We start from the raw sequence: 26415 nt of genomic DNA on the forward strand, positions 1-26415 counted from the left end.
GAATAATGCAGAATCATTATTTTATTTCAAATCTAATGAAGCACAGACCTTAAATGTATTGATTCTGCATCTGTCTGTGCTCCAGATGTTGTCTGCTGAGGCTGCAGTTGAAGAAAGAAAACCAGAAGCTCTGAGTGGTTTCTATCAGCTATTCTTTACTGAACATGTGATGCAAAGTCTTGCTTCAAACATCCTGCAGCAAATGTTCATTTAGACTGAACCCAGATTCAGAGTCCTGCAGGATTCAGACTCTCCGCTTCTTTAATCCGATATGATCAAAGGAAGTTAAATAATACATGCAAAGATACACAACAGTGTAACAGCCCACACTGCTACACTGTCACTTTATATGTCATCTGTCAGAATTAAAAAAGATACAAGTTTACTCATCAAACACAAAACAAACATTTACAGTTGATCCCCGCCCACCTCAACACTTGAATCTCCGTCAGGCTGAGATAAATAGAAGAAAATATTCATGTTTGTACAGAAGAGTATAGATGCAAATCAAATGTACAGTCACATGCTTTCACCATGACAGCTAGTTATCCAGTGTTTTCCATTTGGCAAGAAGATATAAACACCTGTCTTCAGGCAAATCCAGCTGTGGCACATCTGTTTTAACCAGGAGATTTAAAGAGGAACCAAACTATCAACTGCAGTCAAACTGCGTCAACTGTGACTGATTTTATGACAAAATTATATAACAAGAACTGCTCTGTATGGAAGTTCTACCTGAACCAGATCAAAAATAGATTTTATTTCAGGAAGTCACTGAGAAATCAAACATACATCTGATTGTTTTATTGCTGCTTTTGTTGTATTTTTAATTTTTAGTACATTTTTGGTTGATTTACACGTTTAGTTTTAAATGACTGTTGGACCACCAGGCTTGTTAACATTTTCCAAACTATGAAAGTCTGATTGAAAACCAGCAGGTTTGAAATAAACAACAATTATTTGTTATTATATTGCATTTCCAGCTGTTTATAGCAATAATTTCTGATGATTTAACTGATGAAATCATTGGACTCGGATCTGCAGGAATTGAAAATGATTCATTATTTTTCCAGTGGGATTTAGTGCTTTAGTAATTTTCAAGCAGATTTGCAAAACAATGTAAGATGTGTCACAGTGTATGGATATTTCCTATTGGTTCATGTTTTGTTTGTTTAGAAGAGAGAAGGAGTGTGATAAAGAGAGGTCAGCAGATTCAGGCTTTAGTCCTGACAGATGATATTTTTTATTCTTGTGCACCAAACATTTAAAGAAAGCAGATTTGTCAGGGCTTTGGGAGCTCTGTGGGTCTGGAGGTTTGGTTCCTCTTTAAAAAGAAAAGCCTTTAAAGGACGAATGTTTGCTTCACAATCCAGGATTGTATACGGTGGCTAAGACAGGACAAAAAGCACAGCAAGCTGAGAAAACCTTCTGATTAATTTGATAATACAAAGACTGTATTTATTCAGCCTATGAGTTAACCCAATGATAAACCTAAAATGTGTTGACTGAAAACTTGACTTGTAACTGTGTTACTCTCATTCTCACATGTTTCTGTGATGCAATGTTGTTGTTTGCAGTGTGAAAAGAGTTTTAAAAAGTTTCAGCTGGTTTAATTTAGTTATGTGTTGTAATATTGGTAATATTTCCAATTATGTAGTCACCGACTGAATAAAGTCAAGTCTAAAACTGGAAACATTTTGAATGAAAATCTCAGCTTGCTTCTGTTTTCTCAAGCTGCTGTCCTGTTCGGAGCGTCTTTTCCACCATATCTTTGTGTATGAACGTCTAATTAATGATGTTTTTCTGACCAGGATCAGCTCCATCTGCTTGTCTTGTCTCATCATTTTCTTTCCGGATGCGTCACTTTAATTCATTTTGGAAGCCCCTGTACAAAAAGAGGTAGAATGTGTGGTTTCGGATCTGATGAAAGGGTTTGATTTCCAATTAAGGTCTAAGGTCAAATTTGGTATTTGTGGGGGTTTGAACACTGAATGTGTCTCCAGTCGAGCGGAGCAGTAAAGATGTCAGTAACTATTAACTATTGTATGTACAGTGCAAACAGGAGAGCATCATCACTGCTGATAAAGTGTAAACAACACAACGTTTTACTAGAAGCTCACAAACACAAGTTACTTACCTGAACGCTACAGACTGGAGCTACTCTATCTACTCATACAGCTGCGTAATCAAGTCAGCGGGTGTCAACAGTAAAGAGTAGAAAGGATAAAAAACTCCTCGAGAACCAGAAATCTCCTGTTCCTCCTCTCGGAGTGTTAAAGTCTGAAGCGTCTAAGCGCACATGCTGCCAAGACTAAAAGGGATGCAGAAGAAGAAGCAGAAAAAACTCCTCGTCCTTCACGTCTGTCCACGCAGCCGAGCGCCGCGTCACCAAAGTTTAGCAAAATACAATCAATCAGCTCCGTCCTGAGCGTCTGAGGAAAAGTTCACTTTCTGTATCAGGACAGGAAGAAGAAGAAGCCGGAGAGGAGACTAGAGTCTGTATTTGTCCCAGATCAGAACTTAAAGGAAAAGTTCACCATGTTCAGAAACTCTCAGATTTCAGTCTCATGTTTGTGTGTTAAGTATGGAGCTCTAAATACATCTGTCAGAATGTACAAAAGTCAGAGCGGAGATTATGGAGGAACTATTTTTTGATCAACAGCAGTGTATCAGTCCGACCAATATACTGTAAATTTTTGTTATATTTCTGTTCTTGTACAAATTAAACAACAGGTGAGCTACAGAGCTGCTCTTTACTTGTTCATTTCTCCTAAAAATGATAGGAGTGTACTGAAAAACTGTCTATACTTAAATAAAACAAGAATTTTGGATGGATTTTTTCATTTGTGAAAGGCTCCTGGTCTGGGTATCACTGAATACTCTGTAACTGTGTTTGGATTTTAATTGTTTTTTATTCATGACACAGTTTTTCCAGTTTTTGTTTTGAAATAAAGAACAGAAACAGACAAACTACAGATTATCTCATGATACCCAGACCGCTGCGCATAATGACCCTTATATGCTTGATTCATAATATTTTATCTTCAGGATGTTGTCATTTGCTACTTTTTATTCGCAGTTTATTCATGCAGTTCATCAGCCAATGAAACTACAGCATCACTGTTGCCTGTATATCATGATGCTCTGCAGCACACTGTGTAAGTCTTAATATTTTAGTATGTTTGTATCTTGTCCTGCTGTCTGTCTTGCTTTTTTGCATATATGTTTGTTGTTGCCTGTCTTACAACATGACCAGTACTCTGGTCAACTCTGGGTGCTGTAAAATGTGCTATTTAAATAAACAAACTTGATTTGATTTGATTTGAGTGCAGTTGTTGGCTGAATGCTGGATTTCAGCTGCATTTTGTTGATGCCTGTGGTGCAGCGAGAAACCAAACCTTCAGTCACAACAGGCCTACAGACAATTCATTCCAGAGCACTGTATGAAATATGACGGGAAACCATTGTATAAATTGAAACCTAAGAATATTATGGGTGACAGCAGCTGTAACAATACATTAAGCATGTTTCTGTCCACCATTGAATTTGACATGTACAAACCCTCAATTTAAACACTCAAAATTCTCTTAAAATCCTTTAAAATTTGAACAGAGCCATGCTAGCTGTTTCCCTTGTTTCAGTCTCCAGACTCATTAGCTAAGGTAAGCTAACAACATCCTGACTCCCGCTCTGTACTGAACACACGTACATGAGAGTGTCATCCATCTAAAAGCCTATAACAGAATTCAACCAAAGTGTACAGTGCAAAAATATTGAACTGTTTCTTTAGTATGGCAGTAAACTAGACACAGACAGAATATGGACTGCTGTAAGAGCTAATACAGCAGGTTTACAACCAAAATAAAGCAGCAATCATTCAGTTTCAAGTTCTGAATGTAGGGGACTCCATCAGTGATAACGAATGACCCTCTGTACACCAACATGTGGTCACGTAAATACACACAGAAAACATACAATCAGACCACATCTGGAGGTGTAAATATGTAACATGTGATTTTGGGCTATATCCTTATGCTACAGTAACTAATGTAGGTGGATCCTTATTGTATGTGTATTCTATTTTGAAGCTAAAATATTTTCTATTACATTAAAATTTACTTTAAAAGTCCTGATACATATTTTTGTACAAGAGTTTCCTGAATCACTCTGGTAGCAAATGCAAAGTTAGCACACAATTATGAGAATATTTCCCAGGTTGGAAAATGCAGGAATTTCCTTTAAATTCCAGGAGCAAATGAGGAGGTCTGTGATCAGAAATCATTGTCCACATAGACAAGAAACACAGATCAATGCGACTAATGCAGTGCTTCATTTTGGTTGTAAACATGTTCATTTGTTTGTACAACAGTAGCATTGCTGTTCATTTCTGTGGTGAGAAAAACAAACACACCAATGCTGGGACTGACTGTTTTCTGAGAGGTTTCTAATGATTCATTTAAAACACACTGGAGATGCATTGTTCTTGCTGAACATCGGACTGGTTGGTGAACTCCTGTAGCAAGTGAGCTGACTTTTAACACACCAGCTAGCCCAGATGCGCTACCATCAGTCACAGTCAATGAACAAATTACATAATTTTAAATGACCAAGCCTTAATACATCCACTTTCTGGGAGTGTATAGTATTTATTTACCCACAATATTATCGAGCAAGATAGCAATGAGATGCCAGCAACAGTTTAGAAGTTAGCAGAAGCCAACTTTTATTCCCTTTGTTGTTAGTTTGTGACATTAGATTATATCCAGAAATCATGTGCTTATGATTAAGATTTTGAATTTTGGGGGTCAAATTTCATAGTGTCTGATTAAAGACAGGTTGATGTTCCCCATGGGCTAATCTTTGCTTTATATCTTTGCATTTCCTGCATGATGTTCACAACTCATTTGCTTGCTGAACGGTTAACCTTGGTGACTTCTAGACCGTGACAGAAAAATCCATATCTGTGTTCTCACGACTTAGGTGCATTTGAAAGTCAAATATTTCATGTAAGTGGTTTTCCATGTCGTAAACATGAGCTCATCAGTTAAGTAAAGAAAGCATTACAGAACTACTGCTCATTTATGCCATGTAAAAACATTCTTAGCTAGCTATATTCGCTTTGTTCACTTTTAATTATTGACAATTACAACTGTTAATCCATATTGTTAGCTAATAATTTTAACTGTTAACCATACTGTAATTGTTTATGTAACATTGAGGTTTTTTGTGCCATAATTCTGCAGAAAATTTGGATGTCAAGCTTGCAGCTAGCATATTGCTAATTCCCTTAACGAGCCTGTACTTGTCTTGAAAATGTGTAAATAATTTCAAATTTGATAGAAGATTGATGAAAATTGTTATTTTTACGTTTCTATATCTAGATGAAGCATTATTTTCATGTCCATGCAGGAATCTCGGTGTTGTTTTTCTCACCACAGCAACAGATATGTAAGTCCTGATATGAGACAAATGCTTTGTATTTATTTCTAGCCTCCAAAACAGAAGCTGCAGAAACATCCAACAAACCCTCAGTGAGTCAGTAGTACGTTAGCATGTTAGTCTGTTAGCTGAACTACAGAACAGAGGATACTGATTAAATGTTAGCTGGGTGTTATGGATGCTTTTGGTTCTGGTGTAATTTGGTCCCAATAAGATGGTTTAGATGTTTGTAAAGAGCTCAGCTGTGTGATGTTTGTATGAAAGTAAAACAGCAATCACTGGCAGTGGGCGGTCTTACTGGCAGGCTCCACCCCCATTGTGAAGCCATTGCTGAGGTTGTTGGGACTTGGGGGCGTGGCTTCGACTCTAGGCGTGGCCTCTATAACGGAGCAGCTCTTCTGCGGCAGCCGCGGTTGAACCAACATGCTTTTGGGGATGACGGACGCCTGTCGCATCCCGTCAACACGCAGCGGTGGTCTGGTGGGGGCGGGGCCTGTGGGCGTGGCATCAGAGCTTGGCGGTTTTGGGCTGCGTGGAGGGGACGGACTGAGGGCACTTTGGTCGGCAGACTTCGATTCAACTTCCTGCGGCACCTGCTGGTCTGAGGGTGGATCCTTTTTGTCATCAGCGGTGGGGCCTTTGGACTCCGGAGGGGGGTCTTGCTGCATGCTGCTCTGCCGGGAAGTCCCTGAACCTGGAATCTCACAGCTGTCGGTGCGACGCCGCGAGCCCTCATGCATCCGACTGGTGGCCACGACGGCCTTCATGGCAGCCTGCCGACACAAACCCAGAAAACACATGGTTTAGCTGCCACTGTAAATTAGTAGCTGGCTTCATGAGGACAGAATTTATGTCTGTAGGGAAGGTCGAGTGATTTTTAATGTTAGTACTACACTATGAATTAGCTGTTAGCAGCACCTGTTTGTAATGAACCCACTGATGTAGATACACCTATCACTGGATTACTGGGATACTGAAGAAAAAACTTCAATGTGTAATAATTCTCCGGAAAAAGTCTTTTTCTAGGATTTCAAATCCCAGAATTGAGGTTTCAGGTCAAAGTCATTTTTACATTTTAGTGATGAGAAAAGAAAAAATGCTGCTTTTCTATTTCAGCTCTGTTTCTACGTTCTTCACACAACTATTTCTGACCATCTGAAAAGATGTGTTGTTTCCGTTTGCACAAATCAGAACATCTCACGACTGTGACAGAAGAATCTTCACCTTGCCTCCCAGTGTGGAACAACAGGTACAAACCACATAAGATGTAGCTGAACAACATGTCGTATGAACTAGTTTGTTAAAAGTGTAGTGGGACCTTTGACATCCCCGAAGCCAATCACTGTGTTGAATCTGTTCAAGCCCTGTGTAATTCCAGTGAATTCCTAAACGACTAAATTAAAATCACTGACCAAAGTATTGAATTTTCAGTATTTTTGTCCCATCATCCAGCCTAACCTTAAGTTTGCGTCGGGCGTTGAACTCCTGCAGCTTTCTCTGGGTGGTGTCCATGTGGGAGAACCGGGCAGCTTTACCCAGCACCCAGGGGTGCTGCAGGGCCTCCCGCACACTGAGACGTTTGTGAGGGTCGAGAACGATTAGCTTACTGACCTACAGACGGCACGAAAGGGACATGACTCAGCTCAGGTTCCTCAAGTCATTCAAGTCAAGTCTGTACAAGTCCAAGTCCTTTCTTGATAAGTTAAAGTCCCACATTAAAGGTCCCATATGGTGAAAATACATTTTAATTGTGTGTCTTATAAACATGGAGGTTTAAAATAAAAGCTGTGAGAATATGAAGACTAATGCTGCTATTGCTTGAGCATCCACATGCCCTTCTACTTTTACAGGCCTATAACAATTATATTCAGTTTCTTAGTAGAAACTGAAGAAACTGAGTTTCAGTTTCTTAGTAGAAACTGAATAAAAGGTAAGTCAAGATTTGCATAATCCTGCCCCCTCACTGCCTCCTGCTTCCGACATGAGTCATTCAGAATAAGCAACTACCTCACAGTCCTCCTGGTCTATTTGCTTTGCAGAGCTGCTTCTGTTAACTCTAAAATGTCTCAGCTATACCCTAAGAACAGCAAACATTTTACTACTGGCAGCAAGAGTGAACACGGGAATATAAATGTACTCCCACCGTCTAAGCAGTGGAAGACCCAGTAAATTACTTTTATTTTTGATGGAAATGTCACCACCACAACAGGAAAATCCTTAGTGTTAGCATGTTGTGCTGCTCATGTAGATAAAGCTAACAATAATTTTGCTTGCCTGTGCAGAGGTCAAAGCTCGTGGAAACTGTAAAGCAGAGGGACATTCAGAGATTATGGAAATCTTAAGACTGATTAAAAACCCAGAAACAAGAACAGGGTGTGTTTCTGTGTTTTCATGCCACCGCTGTATTTTAATTCATCAGAATTCCTAACAAAGCTGTTTTTCTGTTTCTGTTGTCAGACAATGCAATGAGTATAAAATTTATACTGAAATGCAGCCCATTAAGACTACAGGTAAAGCAGCAGCCTTTTCATTTCCAACTGATTTTTAAAACTGTAACGTCTGACAAACTCACTGTGTGCAGGTCATAAACAATAACAAACAATAGCTGCATTGTGAGTTTGGCATAATTTCCATATAAAATGATCACAAGCAATAGAAAGCCCTAGTCTCACACACTCATTCACGTCTCAGTCAGATGGTCAATTTTTTGGTTCTAGTCTGTCAGTTACGGGGACAGAGAGAGTCTTCTTCCTGAAGGAGGCGTTGACAGCAACTACGTATACAGTCATGGTAAAATTAACTATCTTTGCAGTGGGTTGAGCTGAAAATTTCAAAGACACATTTTGGGGACGTGAGAGTTAACGATTTGTTCAAAAAGGGGCACTATATGGGACCTTTAAGTCTCAAATTCTTCCAGGCAACTATAAGTCATTCATAGTAGAGTCAAACTGAGTCTTAAGTCATTCCAAAATATGTTCAAGTTATTTTATACAAGTCCTCGTAGGTGTCAAGCTGCTAGGCCTCGAGTCATTCAAGACAAATCTGATGTCATCACAGGAAACTACAACACAAGTATTAAGTCATTCCAGGTCACATGTCAAATCCTTTCAAGTGCCAAGTTCCATCTTAATTCAAGTTCAATTTTATATGAAAATATTAGTGCATTGGAAGAACTCACCAGATCCTTGGCATTGAGGGAGACCTCGTCCCACCAGGGAGACACAAACTCATAGTCGCAGTTGAGGATGCGGCTGTACATGTACTGATCTCCCCTCGGGTCAAAGAAGGGCTCAAAGCCACAGAGTCTGTTGAGCAGGAAGCAGTAGTTCATCTCACAGCTAGAGTCACAGGTACCGGAATTCATAACATGGCTGTCTTTCAACTCATGACAAACACTTTGGCAAAGAAATTTGTCACAAAAATAAACATTACAAAACAATCTGTGCAGTGTTATAACGCCCAGCATTGAGACATTATGTAAAACCGCAAACATATTCAGCAGAATGTACATATAGTGCCAAAAATTAAAGTACTTTAAAAATGTACTGTTTTTGAAAATATAAAGTATGACTGGATTATCAATAATGCAAAAAGTCGTAATCTTAGTATTAATTATTAATCAGTTGTTGAGTCTTAACATAAAAAATGCCCAAAGAAGAAGACAACAAATAGATAAAAGGCTTGGCGTCAACAAAATATGCCAATTATGCCACATGACATCTAGAAGAGAAACCACAGCGCTGAGTTGCTATTGACTCTGCTGCTACATCGAAGCCATCTGAAGGTCCCATTAACGGCCAATTAAATTTTGAAAAGAACAGACAACAGGATGCAGTGTTTCACATTATGTCAGCGCCTTTAATGACTCTTATGAGAGAAATGGAAGACCATAAAACACAGATATGAAATCTATACTGACAAGAAAGAGAGAATGAGTCAGTAATGAATCAGTTCAGTGTGTGTGTGTGGGTGTATGTGTGTGTGTGTGTGTGTGCAGTGAGGTGTTGGACTCACAGGATGTAGAGGATGACGCCCACCGACCACATGTCCACTTCGGGGCCGTAGGCATTTCCCCGCAGGATCTCAGGAGCTGCAGGCAGAGCAGTCTGTTAGCCGCCAGATGGATGACAGAAGCTCTAACTGAGAGTTGTGTGAAATCCCACAGAGTAGCGGCTGCCTGAACGCATCACTGCCCTTATCCAAATATCACAACAACACAGGTGAATAAACACATCAACTACTGACACTACACCATCTACCACTGATACTACACCATCTACTACTGATACTACACATCTACTACTGATACTACACCATCTACTACTGATACTACACATCTACTACTGATACTACACCATCTACTACTGATACTACACCATCTCCTACTGATACTACACATCTACTACTGATACTACACATCTACTACTGATACTACACCATGTACTATTGATACTACACCATATACTATTGATACTACACCATATACTATTGATACTACACCATGTACTACTGATACTACACCATCTACCACTGATACTACACCATCTACCACTGATACTACACCATCTACTACTGATACTACACCATCTGCTACTGATACTACACCATATACCACTGACATTACACCGTATAGTACTGATACTACACTATATACCATTGACACAACACCATCCTCTATTGATACTACACCATCGTCTACTACTTCTACTACACTATTATCTGCTACTTCTACTACACCATATACTACTGATACTACATCATATGCTACCGCACCATCTACTACTGCTACTACGCCATGTACTACTGATACTTCACATCTATAACTGATACCACATCATTTACTACTGCACCATCACCTACTGCTGCTGCATCATTTACTACTACTTCTACTATAAAGTAAACTACTGATACTAGACTATATATCTATTACTGCTAATACACCTGCTAAATGAAATTGTACACCATGTACTAACAATACTACACCTATATAGTATATACATTACATGCTAATGATACTGCAACATCTATAACTGATATTACATCACCTACAACTGCTGCTATACCATCTACTACTGATACTACACTATATACCACTGCACCATCTAATACTATTACTACACTGTGTGCTACTTATACTACACCATATACTACTGATACTATAATATCCATAACTGACACTCCACCGTCTACTATTGCTACTGCACCATCTTCTAAAGCAACTACACCATCAACTACTGGTACTGCTTCTGCTACTACTGCTGCTCCACTATGAACTACTTATACTACATCATACACTACTGAAATTTCACTATATACTACTGCTCCATCTCCTACTGCTACTACACCGTGTACTGCGACTGCTCCTCCTGCTACTGATACTATGTGATACTGTGTGTTACTACTCATCTCTACTGAAACTACACCATCTAATACTTATACTAGCTAACAATTTAATTTATTCCTACTTTCCATTAACTATGTAGTTTATTCAAACATTTAGCTGACAATTTATTTAATTAATTTAACTTTTAGAGAAAACAGTTTCATTATTTCCGTTTTAGCAAACAATTTCAGCTGCTATTCATACATTTAGCAAAAAAAATTAGCCAAACTATAAGCCATAATTCTAGATGACATTTTTAGCTTAAAACTTCAAAAACTTAGCCATACCTTTAGCTAACAATTTCAGCTGTTAACTACAATTTTATCTACTGATTTTTGCTAACAATTTAACTGTCAGCCATACTTCCAGGAACCAATGTTGGTTTTATTTCATTTCTGTATGCCTTTTGACAGTTTCTACTGTTTTCCATTACTTTCACTCAACTGCTCAGACCTGTTCAAAAACACCTAATTCTTAGATTAAATGGCTGAGTTAAGGTAATCTGTTCACATTCTCCTTGGCTACTGTAGAAGTAGCCCATGGGGTACTCCTACTATATCTATTACTAATACTACACTTTTTACTAAAATGACTGCAATATCTAAAATTTCACCATCCTCTAATATTACTACTATTTAGTTAAATGCGCCTACTGCCATTTATACTTACTGCCTCAACTCCTAATCCTGCTACAAGTATCATGCAGTACTGCTAATTTCTTGTATTTTTGTGCTAAATGTTTGTGTACTTACCACAGTACCCTGGAGTACCACATACAGTCTTCATGGTCACCTGATCGTCGATGATTTTGGAGAGACCAAAGTCGGCTGTAAGAGGAGAGCATATTTCCTCATTATAACTGAACGGAGATAAAATATTTTATTAAACACTGATGTGTGTTTCTGCTGTTTCTATTTAAATAGAAACAAGGGGGTGAAGCAGTGAGGAGTGGAGGTGGAGGAGAATGTGTTTCTCTGCAGGAGAGTCTCTGAACTAAAGGAAGGTGTTGGTGGATAGAAGTCTCGCTCAAAGAGAGCGGAGGCTGAATGTGGGCTCCTTCCATCTGTAAGTGTTAGCCGGGGGCTCACCGGCCATCTGGCTGAAGAGAGGCTTCTCCAAAAATGGACCAAATAATGAGCCAACAAAAGACTGATGGCCACTGGTAGAAAACACTACTGTATTTCTATAGTTATTTATGTTTCTAAGATGTTGGTGTGTTCAGGGGCTGCAGGTTTCAAAAGTTTATTCAACTTTGTGAAAATGGGGAACAGTATTATTATATTATATCGTTTTTATCTGCAATCATTCTATTATATTTGATGTAGAAGCAGTTGTAGGTTTGTTACCTATCTTCAGCGGAGCGTCCAGCGACAGGTCAGCATACAGGAGGTTCTCAGGTTTGAGGTCACGATGCACAACACCGTTCTCATGTAAATACTGAAATACACACAAAGAAAAACATGAGTGGAAAAAGCGGCTTCCCTCATCATCTTACTGGAAAACAAAAGAAGCCGCAGAATCCATCACTCAACTTTCACGACAGCAAACTAAACATGTAAATAGAAGTCCTCAGGTGAGGTGAAGGTGTTCAGGGTTGTCAATGTCAGTGAATTGTTATAGTGTAAAGTAATGACATCACAATGTCCTGCTGTTATTACAGACACTTGACGAACTGAAGCTCAACTGTCCCACTGTTGTTACAGACAGTGAACTAACCACTTCTCTATCCTACATATTTCTGATCACAGATGCATGAAACGGTTCGAAGCATCACGACACAGATGTTGAGAAACTGCTGTATATAGATGTTGATGTGTTCAGGGGCTGCAGGATGTTTCTGCGTTACAGATTAACGCTACACTCACATCTGATACAACAAATACAACTGTACTGCAATCCTAATACACACATACACACAAATATTAACGCATAAACACACACACACACACACACACACACTCAAATACACACATAAACACAACACGCATATATAAACAGGCGTATGTTTCTGTGCGTGGGAAATGTAGGTCAGCTGTGGTCAGTGCGTGCGTGTGTGTGTGTGTGTGTGTGTGTGTGTGTGTGTGTGTGTGTGTGTGTGTGTGTGTGTGTGTGTGTGTGTGTGTGTGTGTGTGTGTGTGTGTGTGTGTGTTAATCCTCTCTGGTTTTAATCTGTTCAGCAGCAGGATGGAAGCTGCTGTTACATAAGAGACCTGCTACTGCTGCACGCTGCTGCCATGTGCAACAATGCTGCTTCCAGCCACACCTGCAACCGAGCATAGCAACCACAGCACACCTGCAACTAAACCAACCATAGCAACTCCCACACTATAGTAACACCTGCAATGAAACACAACAGCAGCCACGGCACCACCTGCAGCTACTGCAATTAAATCAACCACAGAAACTCCCACAACTAAAGCAACGCCTGCAACTAAACTAAACATAGCAACAACTGGGAATATAGCTACACTTGCAACTAAACCAACCACAGAAGCCACTTAAGTATATACATACTCAATATAGGAATCCATTTTTTCATATACACACAGGGCTACACTGAGAGACAAACAAGCACTCTCACATTCACACATATGGGCAATTTAGATTCATCAATTAACCTCAGACTGTTGTTGGACTGTGTGAGGAAGCCAGAGAACCCGGAGAAAACCCACGCATGCACAGGGAGAACATGCAAACTCCATGCAGAAAGATCCTAGTCCGGGACGCTAACCAGGAATCTTCTAGCTGCAAGGCGACAGTGCTTACCACTGAGCTACAGTGCAGCCCTCATTTTAATGCATGTCAAATCAATTTTTTTAAGCAGCCGAAAGCCATTAAAAACATTTGTGTCTTGAGGTTTTTCCTGAAAACATCAAAGGAGGAGGAACATTTTATTGAAAGAGAGATGTTCCAAAGCTTTGGAGCTGATACAGCAACGGCTCAGACAGTTAAAAGCATCTGTTCTGAGGATCTAAGGGGCAGTGAAGATCAGAAATGTGCACAGATGCTACCCATACATGGCTTTATAGGCAAATTAAAGAACATTAAAATCAAGTCTGTATTTAACTGGTAGCCAGTGTAGGGATGAAGGTACAGGTGTACTGCTTTCCATATTTGTGGTAGCAGTTAAAAGTCTTGCAGCAGTCACACATGAACCAATGAGGACTGACTTACCCCGATACCATGAATTATAATAATTTAGCCTTAAGGATATTAATACAGTCATTTCAGTCTTCATGTCTTTCTGACTGAGGATGGAATTCAGTTTACAAATAGTCCTCGCCTGAAAGTAGCATCCTCCCACTACAAAGTTAATGTGTTTGTCAAACATCAGAGTGGGGTCAAAGATGACACCAAGATTCCCAACAAGGGCTCAAAGGTTTGCTGTTCTCGGTCCTCGATGGCTGGTGTTGGTTGTTGTTTTGTGAGAGTGACCAAACACAGTCCCTTCAGTCTTACAGTCATTCAGCTGTAGACTGTTTTTGGCCTCCACCACCTCTCCTGCTGGAGACAGGCCAAGTTAGGTATGATGGAGGAGGTGTCATCAGGACTTAGAGGGAGGTCAATTTAGGTGTCATCAGCATAGCAATGCAAAGATACCTTATGTTTATGGAAGAAAGAGCCCAAGGGGAACATGTACAATGAGAATAAATATGGCACTAGAATTGAACCTTGAGGTACTCCACAAATGGTGCAGAAGAGGATGAGCAACTATTCTTTTTTTTTTTTTTTTTTTAAAAGACCTGTCAGCTTAGTATCAAGCAACCCACTTTAACACAGTTCCCTGGACACCCAGATGGTCCTTCAGATGGTTTTTAAAAATGCTATGATTGATTATATGAAGCATGATTGAAATTTAATTTTTTTGTACATTAGTGTGTTAATTAGAGGGTAAAGTGTGGAGAGTATAGACCACATTCTCCAGGACCTTCTGAAAAGACCGGACACTTAGATATGGGTCCGATGTTATAGAGATTGTATTTGTGGGTATATATAGAAGATATGAAATATATTCTACATTTAAATTAGTAATTTGTTGTGATGGTAAAAGAATAATCATCCAGTAATAACTAGATTTTATTAATATGTTTATGACTCTGCTCTTTATTATGCTTGTTGATTATGTCTCTGGATTTAGTCAAACAGTTCCTACAACATTATAAATATAATTTAATCTGAACAAACCTCTTTATAAAGACCTGTGTTTTTTTCCCTGAGCCCATCTGTGAGCCTGTAAGTGTTTTCTATTATGATTACTGACAGCAGCTGAAACAAAAAGCTTCCGACTATCTTCTTTTTTTTTTTTTAATTCCTGCTGGCAATAATTACATTTTATCATGATTATCACTGACTTCTTTAATCAGTTCTGTCTGTGTTTCTGTGAACAGCATACTGTTGTATAAGCATTAAAGTAAACGCCATGCAGTTTTTATTAACCATCACACACTGACCTTAAAATATGATTTAGTGCCACTTTAGCTTTGATTAAATCTGCTGAGAAACAGGAAGGTGTGATTCATCAGGTGGAGGAGGGCTCCCTCCTACATAAGAAAACAAACTGAATCCAGCTCAGAACAGAAGGAAACATACTTCTGTTAGAACTAAACAAGCTTTCTGGATGAATGAAAAGTTAAATATTTCCCTTTCATTTGGATATCAGCTTTATCTTCATGCATCTAGTGCAGAGATGTTTATCTGAACCAAGTGTAAACCTGGAAATTGCTGACCTCAATCCACCTTCCAGCACCTCTGAATGTGATGAGATAATGTCACATCCAGATTCATTTTGAAGTCACAACACCTTTCAGATCTAAAAACACCCAGTTTATGCTTGAGGCTTGGTGTGATGCTCCAGATGCTAATCACAGATGGTGGTGAGCAGTGATCTAATAAGCAGAGGATAAATGGATCTACTGATTTATCAGAACCTGGAAATTTAGACCCAAGTTGTCACTGAAACAATAGCTGGGTATCCGTAGTTCTGTAGTTCCTGTTTTTGCCTGTAGAAGACAGTGTTTCTGTAAATAAAAAGCTATTTAAGCAAAAAGACAGCAAATGAAATATCTTACCGCCACAGCCTCCAGGATCTGTTTGATGACGTGAGCGGCGTCTCTCTCGCTGTAGTAACCGCGTTCCACAATCCTGGAAACAAAGGCACTGTCAGAATATGACACCATTTACACACGAAAAAATACAACACTTGAATATTCACACCAGTGGGTTTATCTTCATCACGCCGCCTGAGATTTAGTGCTTGCAGCCTGATTTGCTACACCTCTGCAGCTCACTAATGAACATCTGTCTGGTTTGTTGCTACATCCTGGATCTGTTTCTCTCTGGGCGCCGTGACTTCCTGGATTCTCTGCCTGAAAATCTCATGGTGACTGGAAAATCAGAGCACTCAGAATTGATTTAGTATCCTCTACCACATCCATGGCTGGAAGAAATGTGCTTCAAATCCTCCTGTGAGTTTGAAAATTTTGGTAACAGGAAGATTGTTTAGTGTTGCTAAATGACTCCAGCTACAGCAAGACCTGAAGCTAAATCCTGATTTAAAACTAACCACCAAACCCTAATGTACAGTCATTCATCCAGGAAAAGGTAATACATTTTCAAGGATGAATCTAGTTTATTTCAACCTCATTTGCATTGGTATGTCTATTTTTTCAAGTTTCAAGTCATTTTTGACACGTTTTGAATCGTTTTGGAAAATTTCCAACTGATTTTGGACAATGTTTAAGTATTTTGCATCAATTTTGAGTTATTTTGGACAGATTCTTTTTTTTTTAAACAACCAACCATCAAAGTGAAACGACCTATGACATCTTTTTAGATATTTTGAGCAGCTTTTTTTTGACAAATTTTGAGTCATTTTGGACAGATTCATTTTCAGAAACCAACCATCCAACTGAAACGACCTGTGACCATCCTCTTATTGGTGATCCATCATTAGATTTAGCGGCTGGGCTTCCACAAAGTTACACATGGAAACAAACTAGTGCATAATTTTGTCAGTGATTAGGTCAGACAGCAGGTGTCCTGGATAGAGATCACTAATGCAGTTAGCTAAATGCCCATTCCAGCCAACCAGTTTATGTGTTTCCTCTCAGTCAGACTGAAAACAAAAAATAATATCCATGTAAAACGAAGAAAATAAAAAAGAACAATTGGTCAGCACGACAGATAGAGATACGACAGACGCATTAATGGGGAATACAGCAGGCTGAAATAAACCAGATTGATGGTTTAACTTTTTATTCTAAAGTGTGCAAATAGCCTAAATCAGAGAGCAGGATGTTCTCAAAGTGTGATGTCATCTCTTCTTTTAGCACAAAGGGTTGTCTGGGTGTCCAGGTTAGAACCAGGTTTAGAGTCCTGGGAATACTTCACGTCATTGATGCCTGAGTACAAACAGGTGTGTTGTAAATGTACCTGTCAAACAGCTCTCCTCCAGTCACCAGCTCCAGCACCAGAGCGATGTCGGTGTCCGTCTCAAAGATTTCCTTCAGCTGGATCTGAAGCACGAGAAGGAAGATGAATTACGACATCATTAGTACAGATATAGATTCAGGTTATTTTAGACTGGAGTCATAAACATGAAACTTATGACATAGGATTGCTGTTGATAATTGAATAATGTGAGCGTGTTTAATTGGTTCACGCCTTAATTTGTGTCTGTGCATCACAACCTATATGTATGCTGTCACTTAGTTCTAATTTTAGGTTATTTTGAAAGGAATCAGCTCTGCTTCTACATCATTTGGCAGCACAAAACCTAATGATTCAAGCAGTGGAAACCAGTTCAATTTACCAACACCACAACAGTTTCTTATTTTGTAGTGAATGTAGTGTCAAACAGTGAAATAGCAGTTTTATAGCTTTTTCGTTGTCTATAAGGGCACAGACTCGATGAATTACTGCATGCTACGCACTGTTTTCACTGTAGGAGTCCAACGAACAAAATGCTTCCAGGTTTTTAGCCTATTTTGGTAAATTAAAGGGATGGGTGTTCAGGGTTTAACAACAGGCGGGAGACCATAGGTGGAAATTGGCCAATAGTTCTCTGCTGCAGTAACAGTTTCTCTGTCATGCTACAAATTAGAGCTAAAACAATAAATCTATTTGAGTAATGCTTTAAGTAAACAAAGTTTAAATTCCATATTCTCCATATTATTAAATATGAATATTTTCTCAGTTCTTTCCTCCTCTATGACAGTAAACTGAATATCTGATCAACATTTTCTGAAATTTTATTCACCAAACAACTCATTTGCAGCCAGGTCAGTAGTTGCAGCCACTCTGTACATCCACCAACCAGATCAATTTAGGTCAGACTGGAGAACAAAAACCCGTCCTGATCTGATATTAAACCACTTCTACATTCATAACAACCAAAGGTGTGTTAAAAGAGAAGCTATTCAGTTCAGTCCCCTGCAGTTTGACTGATCCTGTTTCTCTGGTGCAGCTTCACTTGATATTTAAAATATAGTTCTGCAGAGCGAGCCCTCTGAAGTGTCTGAACTTTACAAGTGACAGCAGTGAAATGTAGAGGTGATAATAAAAATGTTCCCAGGCGTCATATGTCCCAGATTCAGCTCATCGAGGACGTCTCACTCTAGAAATGAACGTACAACAGAGAACAGTTGCATACTTTGATAAAAAGGATTTATCTGCCAGAATCTGATGAAAATTGAGCTGGTTTTTGCTTTAAAAACATTAACATCTGAATACACAGTAGAGCTCATGTACTCAGGAGATGAATCCTGGTCCAAACCCAGAAATACAGTTTAATATACACCTGACTCTCAGCTGATTCCAATACCTCTTTAAGAAAGCTTCTAATCATACACGTTGTAGCTCAGGTTGAAACATGTTAGAAACCAGGCATGCAAAGCAAATAGAGCTTTATAGTGAAAACATGCAGCTAATTTCAGTTTGTTCTGTGAGAGAGCAGCTGGTGCATACAATGATACAGCCAGACATTATGAACGCCAAACTGTCCTCATGTCACACTACAAGCAGAGAATCAAATAATAAAACTGAACTGATTTAATATGCAGATGATGTATCAGTTCATTAGTCATTAGTTAATTTTACTTCTGAGGATGTTTCATATCCACAAGTTGGCATTTTCTAACACTTAATCTTTTGCATTGACTTATTCCAAGTATGACTCACTGACACTGTCTGTGTGAACAATGAAGGAACAAGAACGACTCGTCTACAGAAACGACAAAGAAACACCTGAGCATCGACCCGGAGAAACGTTAAGAATCTCAGCAAACATTACATCATAATATCGTCATTGCGATCGAACGTGTTAGAATCAAACCAGGACCAGTGATGTACAGAAAACAGGTACAGATGCTTCGGTGCACATTTGCGTTCACATTTGATGACTTGATGAATCACTAGGTTTCCTTTAAGAAAACTTCACTCCTAAAGATGTGAGATGTGACCTGGTCTAGTCCTCTAAATCACAGGTTCTGGATCTCTTCAAAATAACAGTGGCAGAGCCGCATGGCCTCCATCGTCCCTGGAGGAGGATTTATTGTAATTTAATAAAGGCTAGAAGCAGAATACATGAGTCAAACTAATCTCCATGTATAAACTGCAGTCCTGAGTAAACATACAGTATGTAATGAGCTGCAGACTCCTGCGTCATTCAGGTCATGTGCAAACTTACGTTATTGGAATTTTTACTTATTACTTGCATTTCAACCATAAACTCATCTAATTAGATGGATGGGGACTATACTTGGAACAGCGGGTCAATTCTGGGTTTAATTTTACTTGCATGGTTTTATTGCATTTAGCTATGTTTACATTTTGTACGAACGAAAATATGCTCCCCTGATTTCTGGAAATCATCATGTGACCCTCTGGGGTTCCTTATTCCCAACTTGGGTACCACTGCTCCGAAAACTCGAAAGTCTTTTAAAAAGTTGAAACTTGACTTGGACTAGTCTTCAATGCTCAGCTATCGCTAGCCAGAAACTACTATTGAATTACGCGTACAAGGATAAGCAGTAGTGATCAACCGATTACGTTATCCAATATGCAGCCTTTGATTTGTTATGAGTATTTTTATATTTGTCTGGGGCTTTTTTGAGCACTGTAAAAAATTATTATTGAAAAAAATGTGTTACTTTGGTTCTGCTTTTCTCTATCAGTAGTCACTCTGTGGTCTGAAACAATATTGACTGAAACATACTGAAACAATATATTGCACCCACCACACTATCTGATTGGTTACATGTCGTGATTAATAACCTGTAAACCCTAAAGGGGAAATGTTGAAAAGTTCTCTTTTAATTAAACATAATTAAACAAAAGCATATCAATGACATTCTGTAGTTTGTGTATTCAAAATTTTGACACCAAGATTTTAGGTTCAACTCCAAATGTCAATCAGTTCCACATGCGGCTATCGATCCACTTGACGACTAATAATCTGCATTTACCCTGAAGTAATGCATTGGACAACCTCTGAGAGTCGTTCGTCATGTAAACCTGATGCCCACTTATCTCCACGGAAACACAGTCATTGATGCAGAGAGAAACGCGGATACTCACAATGTTTGGGTGGGAAAGACGCAGCAGGACGCCAATCTCAGTGCGCACGATTTTCTTGTCGATCTGCAGCAGAAGAAGCACAATGAGATGAGGATCTGATGAGAACCCAGCCTGGTTCAGAACAAAGACTGGAAGAACTTCTAACAGCCACATCTGAGTAATTTACCCTGATTTAAATGGTCAACAAATTAGTCACGTTGCCTCGTGCTGTGGCAACAGTTGCAAGATCCTGTGACTGGTTAACATCATACTTTCTGTAGCTGAAATATTTTGATACAACTGACATGGCCTGAACAATTATGACCAACATGATAATCACAATTATTCTGATTAAAATTGAGATCAAGATTATGTATCACAACTATTCACTTACTTTATAGTAGGGCTGGGCGATATGGCCTAAAAAAAAAATCTCAGATTTTTTTACAAAAAATCCCGATTCACGATTTATCAGATTTTTTTTTTACCCCCTACCTCATCTCTGCACGCCGGAGTCCAGTCTACTTTATGCAAATGAGCTGCAGCCCTCTTCGGGTAAACACACTGGATCGCAGCTGGAAATGCGCCGCATGTGGCATGCTGGTCCAGTTGTGGTGCGTTTTTACCTGTAGAGGGCTGCAGCTCATTTGCATAAAGTAGACTGACTTCTACTTTATGCAAATTGCATGCGGCGTGCGGTGATTCCACGCATCGTGAAACTGTCCTCAAACTTCTAAACTAGGCGTCGGTGACATAAAACGAGGACACATTCAGCTGCTGCAGATTATTTTTCGCTTCAAATGCTTTCAGAAATACTTTTCGCTGACGTGTTTTTTGAAATAGGGAAAATTTGCGGCGGAGCCGCTGTGTTTATCCGACTTGTCTGCAGGACTGTCCAGCTGAAAGCTCGGTCACGTGACCACGTAGCGGCCTGCTGTTGCTCAGCGCTGTCATGTGACCATGTTGTGGTCCGATAGTGACCGCCCACCGTCCGTGCGATTTTCAGATGCGGTGCGTTGCCGTGCAGGAAAATAGCATCTAGTGGACACGCGTCTTTAGATCTGCACCGCTCGCCGCCATGTTGTTTGTGTATCAAGAGGGGCGCGCACTCTGAACTACGGGAGCCCAGCAGGCAGGCGCTGGTGGCGGATATTGATGAGAAAATCGATTTTCATGAAAACAAATCGACATTAAGTATAAACTCGAATTAATTGATAAAATCGATTTATCGCCCAGCCCTACTTTATAGACAAACTGTTTTTATTGCATTTTCACATTTACATAAACACAGCACTGCTTTCACTTCTATGCTGTTAAAGTACAAAACTATATCAAAATAAGAATTAAACAATCCTGGAGGCAAGATATAGATCAAATTCTATCCAAAACACCTCTGTTTCTGAACATCTTCTTATCAACAGACACTACAATTTACTAATGTTTCCTAAATGCCTCAAAAATTACTTTGAAAAGACTAAAACATGGAATTCTATTTTCAGATTTACCTGACACCAAATGAGGCTATCTACATGGGAGGCTTTCTATGATGTTTCTCTGTGGATCTTTTAAGAGTTAGTATCACAGTTGATCATGTTCACGGAACTGCAGGAAGCCAAAATCCTGATCATGATTAACATCCCACTACTTATGCAGCCCTACAACTGACAGTGTTTCTTTTTGCAACCAAATCTTCTCTTTGGTGTTTCTCTCCTGTTCCTCACTCATTTCGCTGAGCACATGTGAAGTCTGTGTTTTCTAATGAAAGCATCAAAAAAGCTATAGCATGATGTTTTTAAGTGAATTTGTTTTCTAGACATCTCCCTAAAGTCTGACTATTAGTTTATTCTTAACCACAGTCAGAGTCTATTTTTGTGAAACTGGCAGAAGCTAATTAACATAATGTGCTTCTAAGTGTGCGCTCATAATGTTGTGGCTTCATCTGTGTTCATGCTATATGTTGTTATCGATGACGTCTCCGTCATGCTGCGTCACTCACCGTTTTCTTGAGGACTTTGACAGCATAGGGTTTCTGGGTCTGTTTCTCCTCACAGCGGTACACGATGGACGTCGCTCCTCTGAGAGAAAACACAAAACAAGCACTGTTAAACCTGAAAACTTCCCAAAACACATGTAGGGTCTATTTGCCTGAGAAAACCTTATTTGCATACTTAGAATACAAAAAAATTATCTTGACGTAATTAATCTAGTGGGGAAGTTTCATGATGATGTTCGTGGGTTAAAATTTTGATACATACCAGTAGGACTCTGCCTTAAAATGCACCTTATAAGTTGTTGTTTTTAAAATTAGATCCAATGTTTTAAGTCTTGTTTGGGAGTGATAACAAAGGCCGGGGAAAAAAACTTACTTTTGGATGCATGACAGAGCTAGTGTTCCAGGAACCTTTGGTGGAAAAAAACACCCCCCTTTTTTGTCTAATGTAGTTTTTAAATAGCACATGAAAAGTGAAATACTTCAAACCATTGCAGGTTCAGCAGAATACCAGCATTTCGTTCTTCTGTATTGGACCCTGCAGTATTTACAAAAATACTGAGAGTATGAACATGCTTTTCCACCATACACTCCATGAACTTTATCACAAGAGTCAAAGCAGGACCGTTTTTGAATTTGTGTTTTCACAGCAAACAGTCTGAACATTCACCAGATTAGTTCGCTGATGTGTAAAAAGCAAGTCGGTCTCAGATTTCCTCTGAACATCATCCTCCAACTACAAGCAGAACAGCCTGTCCGCAGCTTTGGGCTTTCGAAATGTAAAACAAAGCTGCAGACTAAGGTTAGGGTAGACTGATGTAATTTAAGGTTGGGTTATTCGTAGGCTGGGTTAAAGTAAGTTAAGGTAGATAAGGTCCTTTGAAGTGATGGAAACACGACTATCTGTGTGTGTTTCGGAGGATCTGGTATTCTGCTGGGACAGATGGAGGAAACAGATCCCTCCACAAAGTAACCACACACGCACGCGCACACACACACACAGTCCTGGCCGGTCTCCATGGCAACAGGACACCTGGTAACAGAGCTGGTGGGTCACATGTTTAAGTTCACCGCTTACATCATTTTACCGTTTCTGCAGCTCCACTGAGTGTTGTTGTTGTTTACTGAGACAACAACAAACGACATGCACAATGTGCAAATGCACACAATACACTGCAGTGTACACAGTGAATTAACACACACTGAGTGACCACACACTGTAGTCCTTGCTGTCTATTAGCTCTGCTTCATGTTTACATTGACTTTTTGTGAACAAACAACCGAAGAAGTGAGGATGACGTCGCATGGACTGAGGAATTACTGAGATCCTTTTAGAAGTAAAAGCACCACAGTGAGAACATACTTCATGAGATTGCAGGTCACAGTGCTGCTCAACTGGACTGATGGTTCTAATATTGTGTCCGTGCAATCCACCAACAATGTGGAGGCTAAATGTTTTAATCTTAATCTTTAATCTATCTATAAAATGGGAAGATACAAGTCTTTCTGAAAAATATTCAAAAATTATCTAAACATCTGGTAACATTTTCAAAATAATATTAGTGAAATAAGAAATATTAGAATCTGTAAAAGTCTAGAACTGTGATCTATGTCAAAAATCCTACAAATGATCAGCAAAAGGTTACTTTTTCCACTTTACAACCCAATATAATTATTAAAATATCCATTCAATATAAGACGTGGAAAACACACACACACACACACACACACACAGATATATATATACATACACACACACACACACACACACACACACACACACACACACACACACACACACACACACACACACACACACACACACACACACACACACACACACACACACACACACACACACACACACACACATATATCCAAGAAATCGCTAAAATTTTCTAAAAATATTTGTAAAATATCTCAAAATTGTAACCTATTATATAAATAATCATTAAAATGTTGAAAATCTTTTTTATAAAATATACATGCAAAACATAAATTAGGCAAAAATGTTGTTAAAATATCCCATAAAATACATCAGTAAAAATATGCGAAAAATATTTATAAAATACCCCTAAACCAAATATGATAAAATGGAAAACCAAGTGAAATATGGAGAAAAACAGCAAACAAAAATGTGTGAAATAGCTAGATGAAATATTTGTAAAAATATGTGTAAATGATCAAAATACCCCCTAAAATACCAATAAAACATGAAAAGCATATTAAAATATCTCCTCTAGAATGTCAATAAAAATATGCAAAAAATATTCAAATATATCCTCCAAAATTTCAATAAAAATTTATGATAAGTGTTAATATATTCCTTCCAAAATCTGTAAAAAAAAAATATATATGTAAAACATACAGAAATCTCTATCTGTAAATTATGGGAAAACTATTCAAATATCCCCAATAAATATATTGCAATGTTTTGTGTAAAAAATATACTGAGAAATAATAAACATTTGTAATATATATATATATATATATATATATATATATATATATATATATATATATATATATATATATATATATATATGGGCTTTTACATTAATTTCTTCTGTGTTTTACTGTTGTCTGTCATCATCAGCCTCCAGCTGTACTTCCATCTGTTAGAAATATGCTTCTGTATGATTATACTGATTTACAGGATAAATCTGACAAATAAATGTTCCGTTAATTTCAGTATAATGCAACATCTCCACCTCCCTATTCGGTCTGTAGTTACAGCACGAGAAAATGGTTGTTGACATAATTTCTGTCTCCTATTTAATGCGCCATTTATGGTTTTATTGGTCCCTGCTTCAGTTTCTGTAAATCTCAGGCTGGATTATAAAGTGTTGCCAAAGTTAATCCTGGACTGAGCATCACACGGACCCCTCATGTGGGTAACTTTGGCCCCATGGAGGGTCCGTGTGAATCCTCCTCTGTGGCCCCCCATTAACCCGGTCCAGACCTGCCCAGCTCGGCGCTCAGCGTGTAGAAGTCCTCCACCGTCCCGTCCCGCCTCGACCCGTCCACCCAGAACTCCACCGGCTCCGAACCGGGCCTGGACGTCGGCATGATGACAGCAGAAGAGGACCGAGATCACAGCAGGACCGGGACCGGCTCAGACCGGGTCAGATGTGACCCGATCAGAACCAGGAGCGGAGTAATCCAGATCAGATCTCAGATTTAAATCCAGCTCGGTAAAACCCAGATTAGAGTCGCAGAGGGGGGATGATTCATGATCCTGATGGGCTCTAATCCAGACCAGCGGGGGGAGGAGGAGGAGGAGGAGGAGGAGGAGGAGGAGGAGGAGGGGGATCCGCCTGCTCCCTCAAACTCTTGATCAGGACCGTTTATCTGCGAGCAAAACACCGAGAGAAGAAAACTACAGAGATAAAACACACCGAACCCCCGGAGACACTTCAATCAGGCGCTTCAGTCCAGACTGAGGCAGGAACCGAGGTCCAGACGCACCAGCTCCAGATGTGTCGCAGCTTCCAGCGGGCCTAGACCCTCTCAGATGAACGATCACTTCAGTCCATCACCCCTCCCGGGTTTTAGGCTCGGTATTTCCGTGTTTTTACCGGCAGAAACGGACCGTCCGTCCCTCCGGAGCTCAGCAGCAGCAGCCTCCCGGTGGAGATCCCGAGCCACGACAACAACACCGGAGCGCAGGAAGCGTTTTCACCGGGAAACACACACACAGCGATAGGAGGGCTGGCTCGGTGCGGGATGTCGGTGCTCGATGCTCGGGGGTTTGATTCCCGGGCAGGGCTGCTCCAGATGTCCGCTGGATCTGCGGAGAGAGAGATGCTGCTGTAATCTCACAGCCCCGCCCCCCTGTCACCTGGCCGCCCAATCACAGCCCCGCACAGGAGGAGAGCCGTGCTCCTATTGGGCCTCCGGCCTGTCAGTCACCGCAGCCTCTGTCAGCAGCCTAAATACAGAAATAACCTAAATACATAAATGTACATTAGCGTGACATCTGGAGGCTTTGATCCTGCGGGAATCAAACCCGCAACTCGCACACCGTCTCACGTGCCTGGCTCCACAG

General features: G+C 39.7%; 1 protein-coding gene across 1 annotated transcript; it reads right to left on the reverse strand.

Annotated features, from left to right (window-relative positions):
• Positions 1-135: 135 nt before the first annotated feature.
• On the reverse strand, positions 136-26181 carry si:ch73-60h1.1 (calcium/calmodulin-dependent protein kinase type IV). The gene is made up of 11 exons (XM_023281447.3): positions 25330-26181; positions 22374-22452; positions 20399-20461; positions 17255-17337; positions 15892-15964; positions 12169-12259; positions 11575-11649; positions 9454-9529; positions 8618-8744; positions 6898-7050; positions 136-6212 (listed from the first exon to the last, which is right to left on the reverse strand). The coding sequence occupies exons 1-11, from the start codon at positions 25434-25436 to the stop codon at positions 5715-5717; spliced, it is 1425 nt and encodes a 474-aa protein (XP_023137215.1). The 5' UTR covers positions 25437-26181; the 3' UTR covers positions 136-5714.
• Between the last annotated feature and the right edge of the window lie 234 nt (positions 26182-26415).

The sequence above is a fragment of the Amphiprion ocellaris genome, chromosome 2, assembly GCF_022539595.1.
Source record: "Amphiprion ocellaris isolate individual 3 ecotype Okinawa chromosome 2, ASM2253959v1, whole genome shotgun sequence".
NCBI lineage: Eukaryota > Metazoa > Chordata > Actinopteri > Pomacentridae > Amphiprion > Amphiprion ocellaris.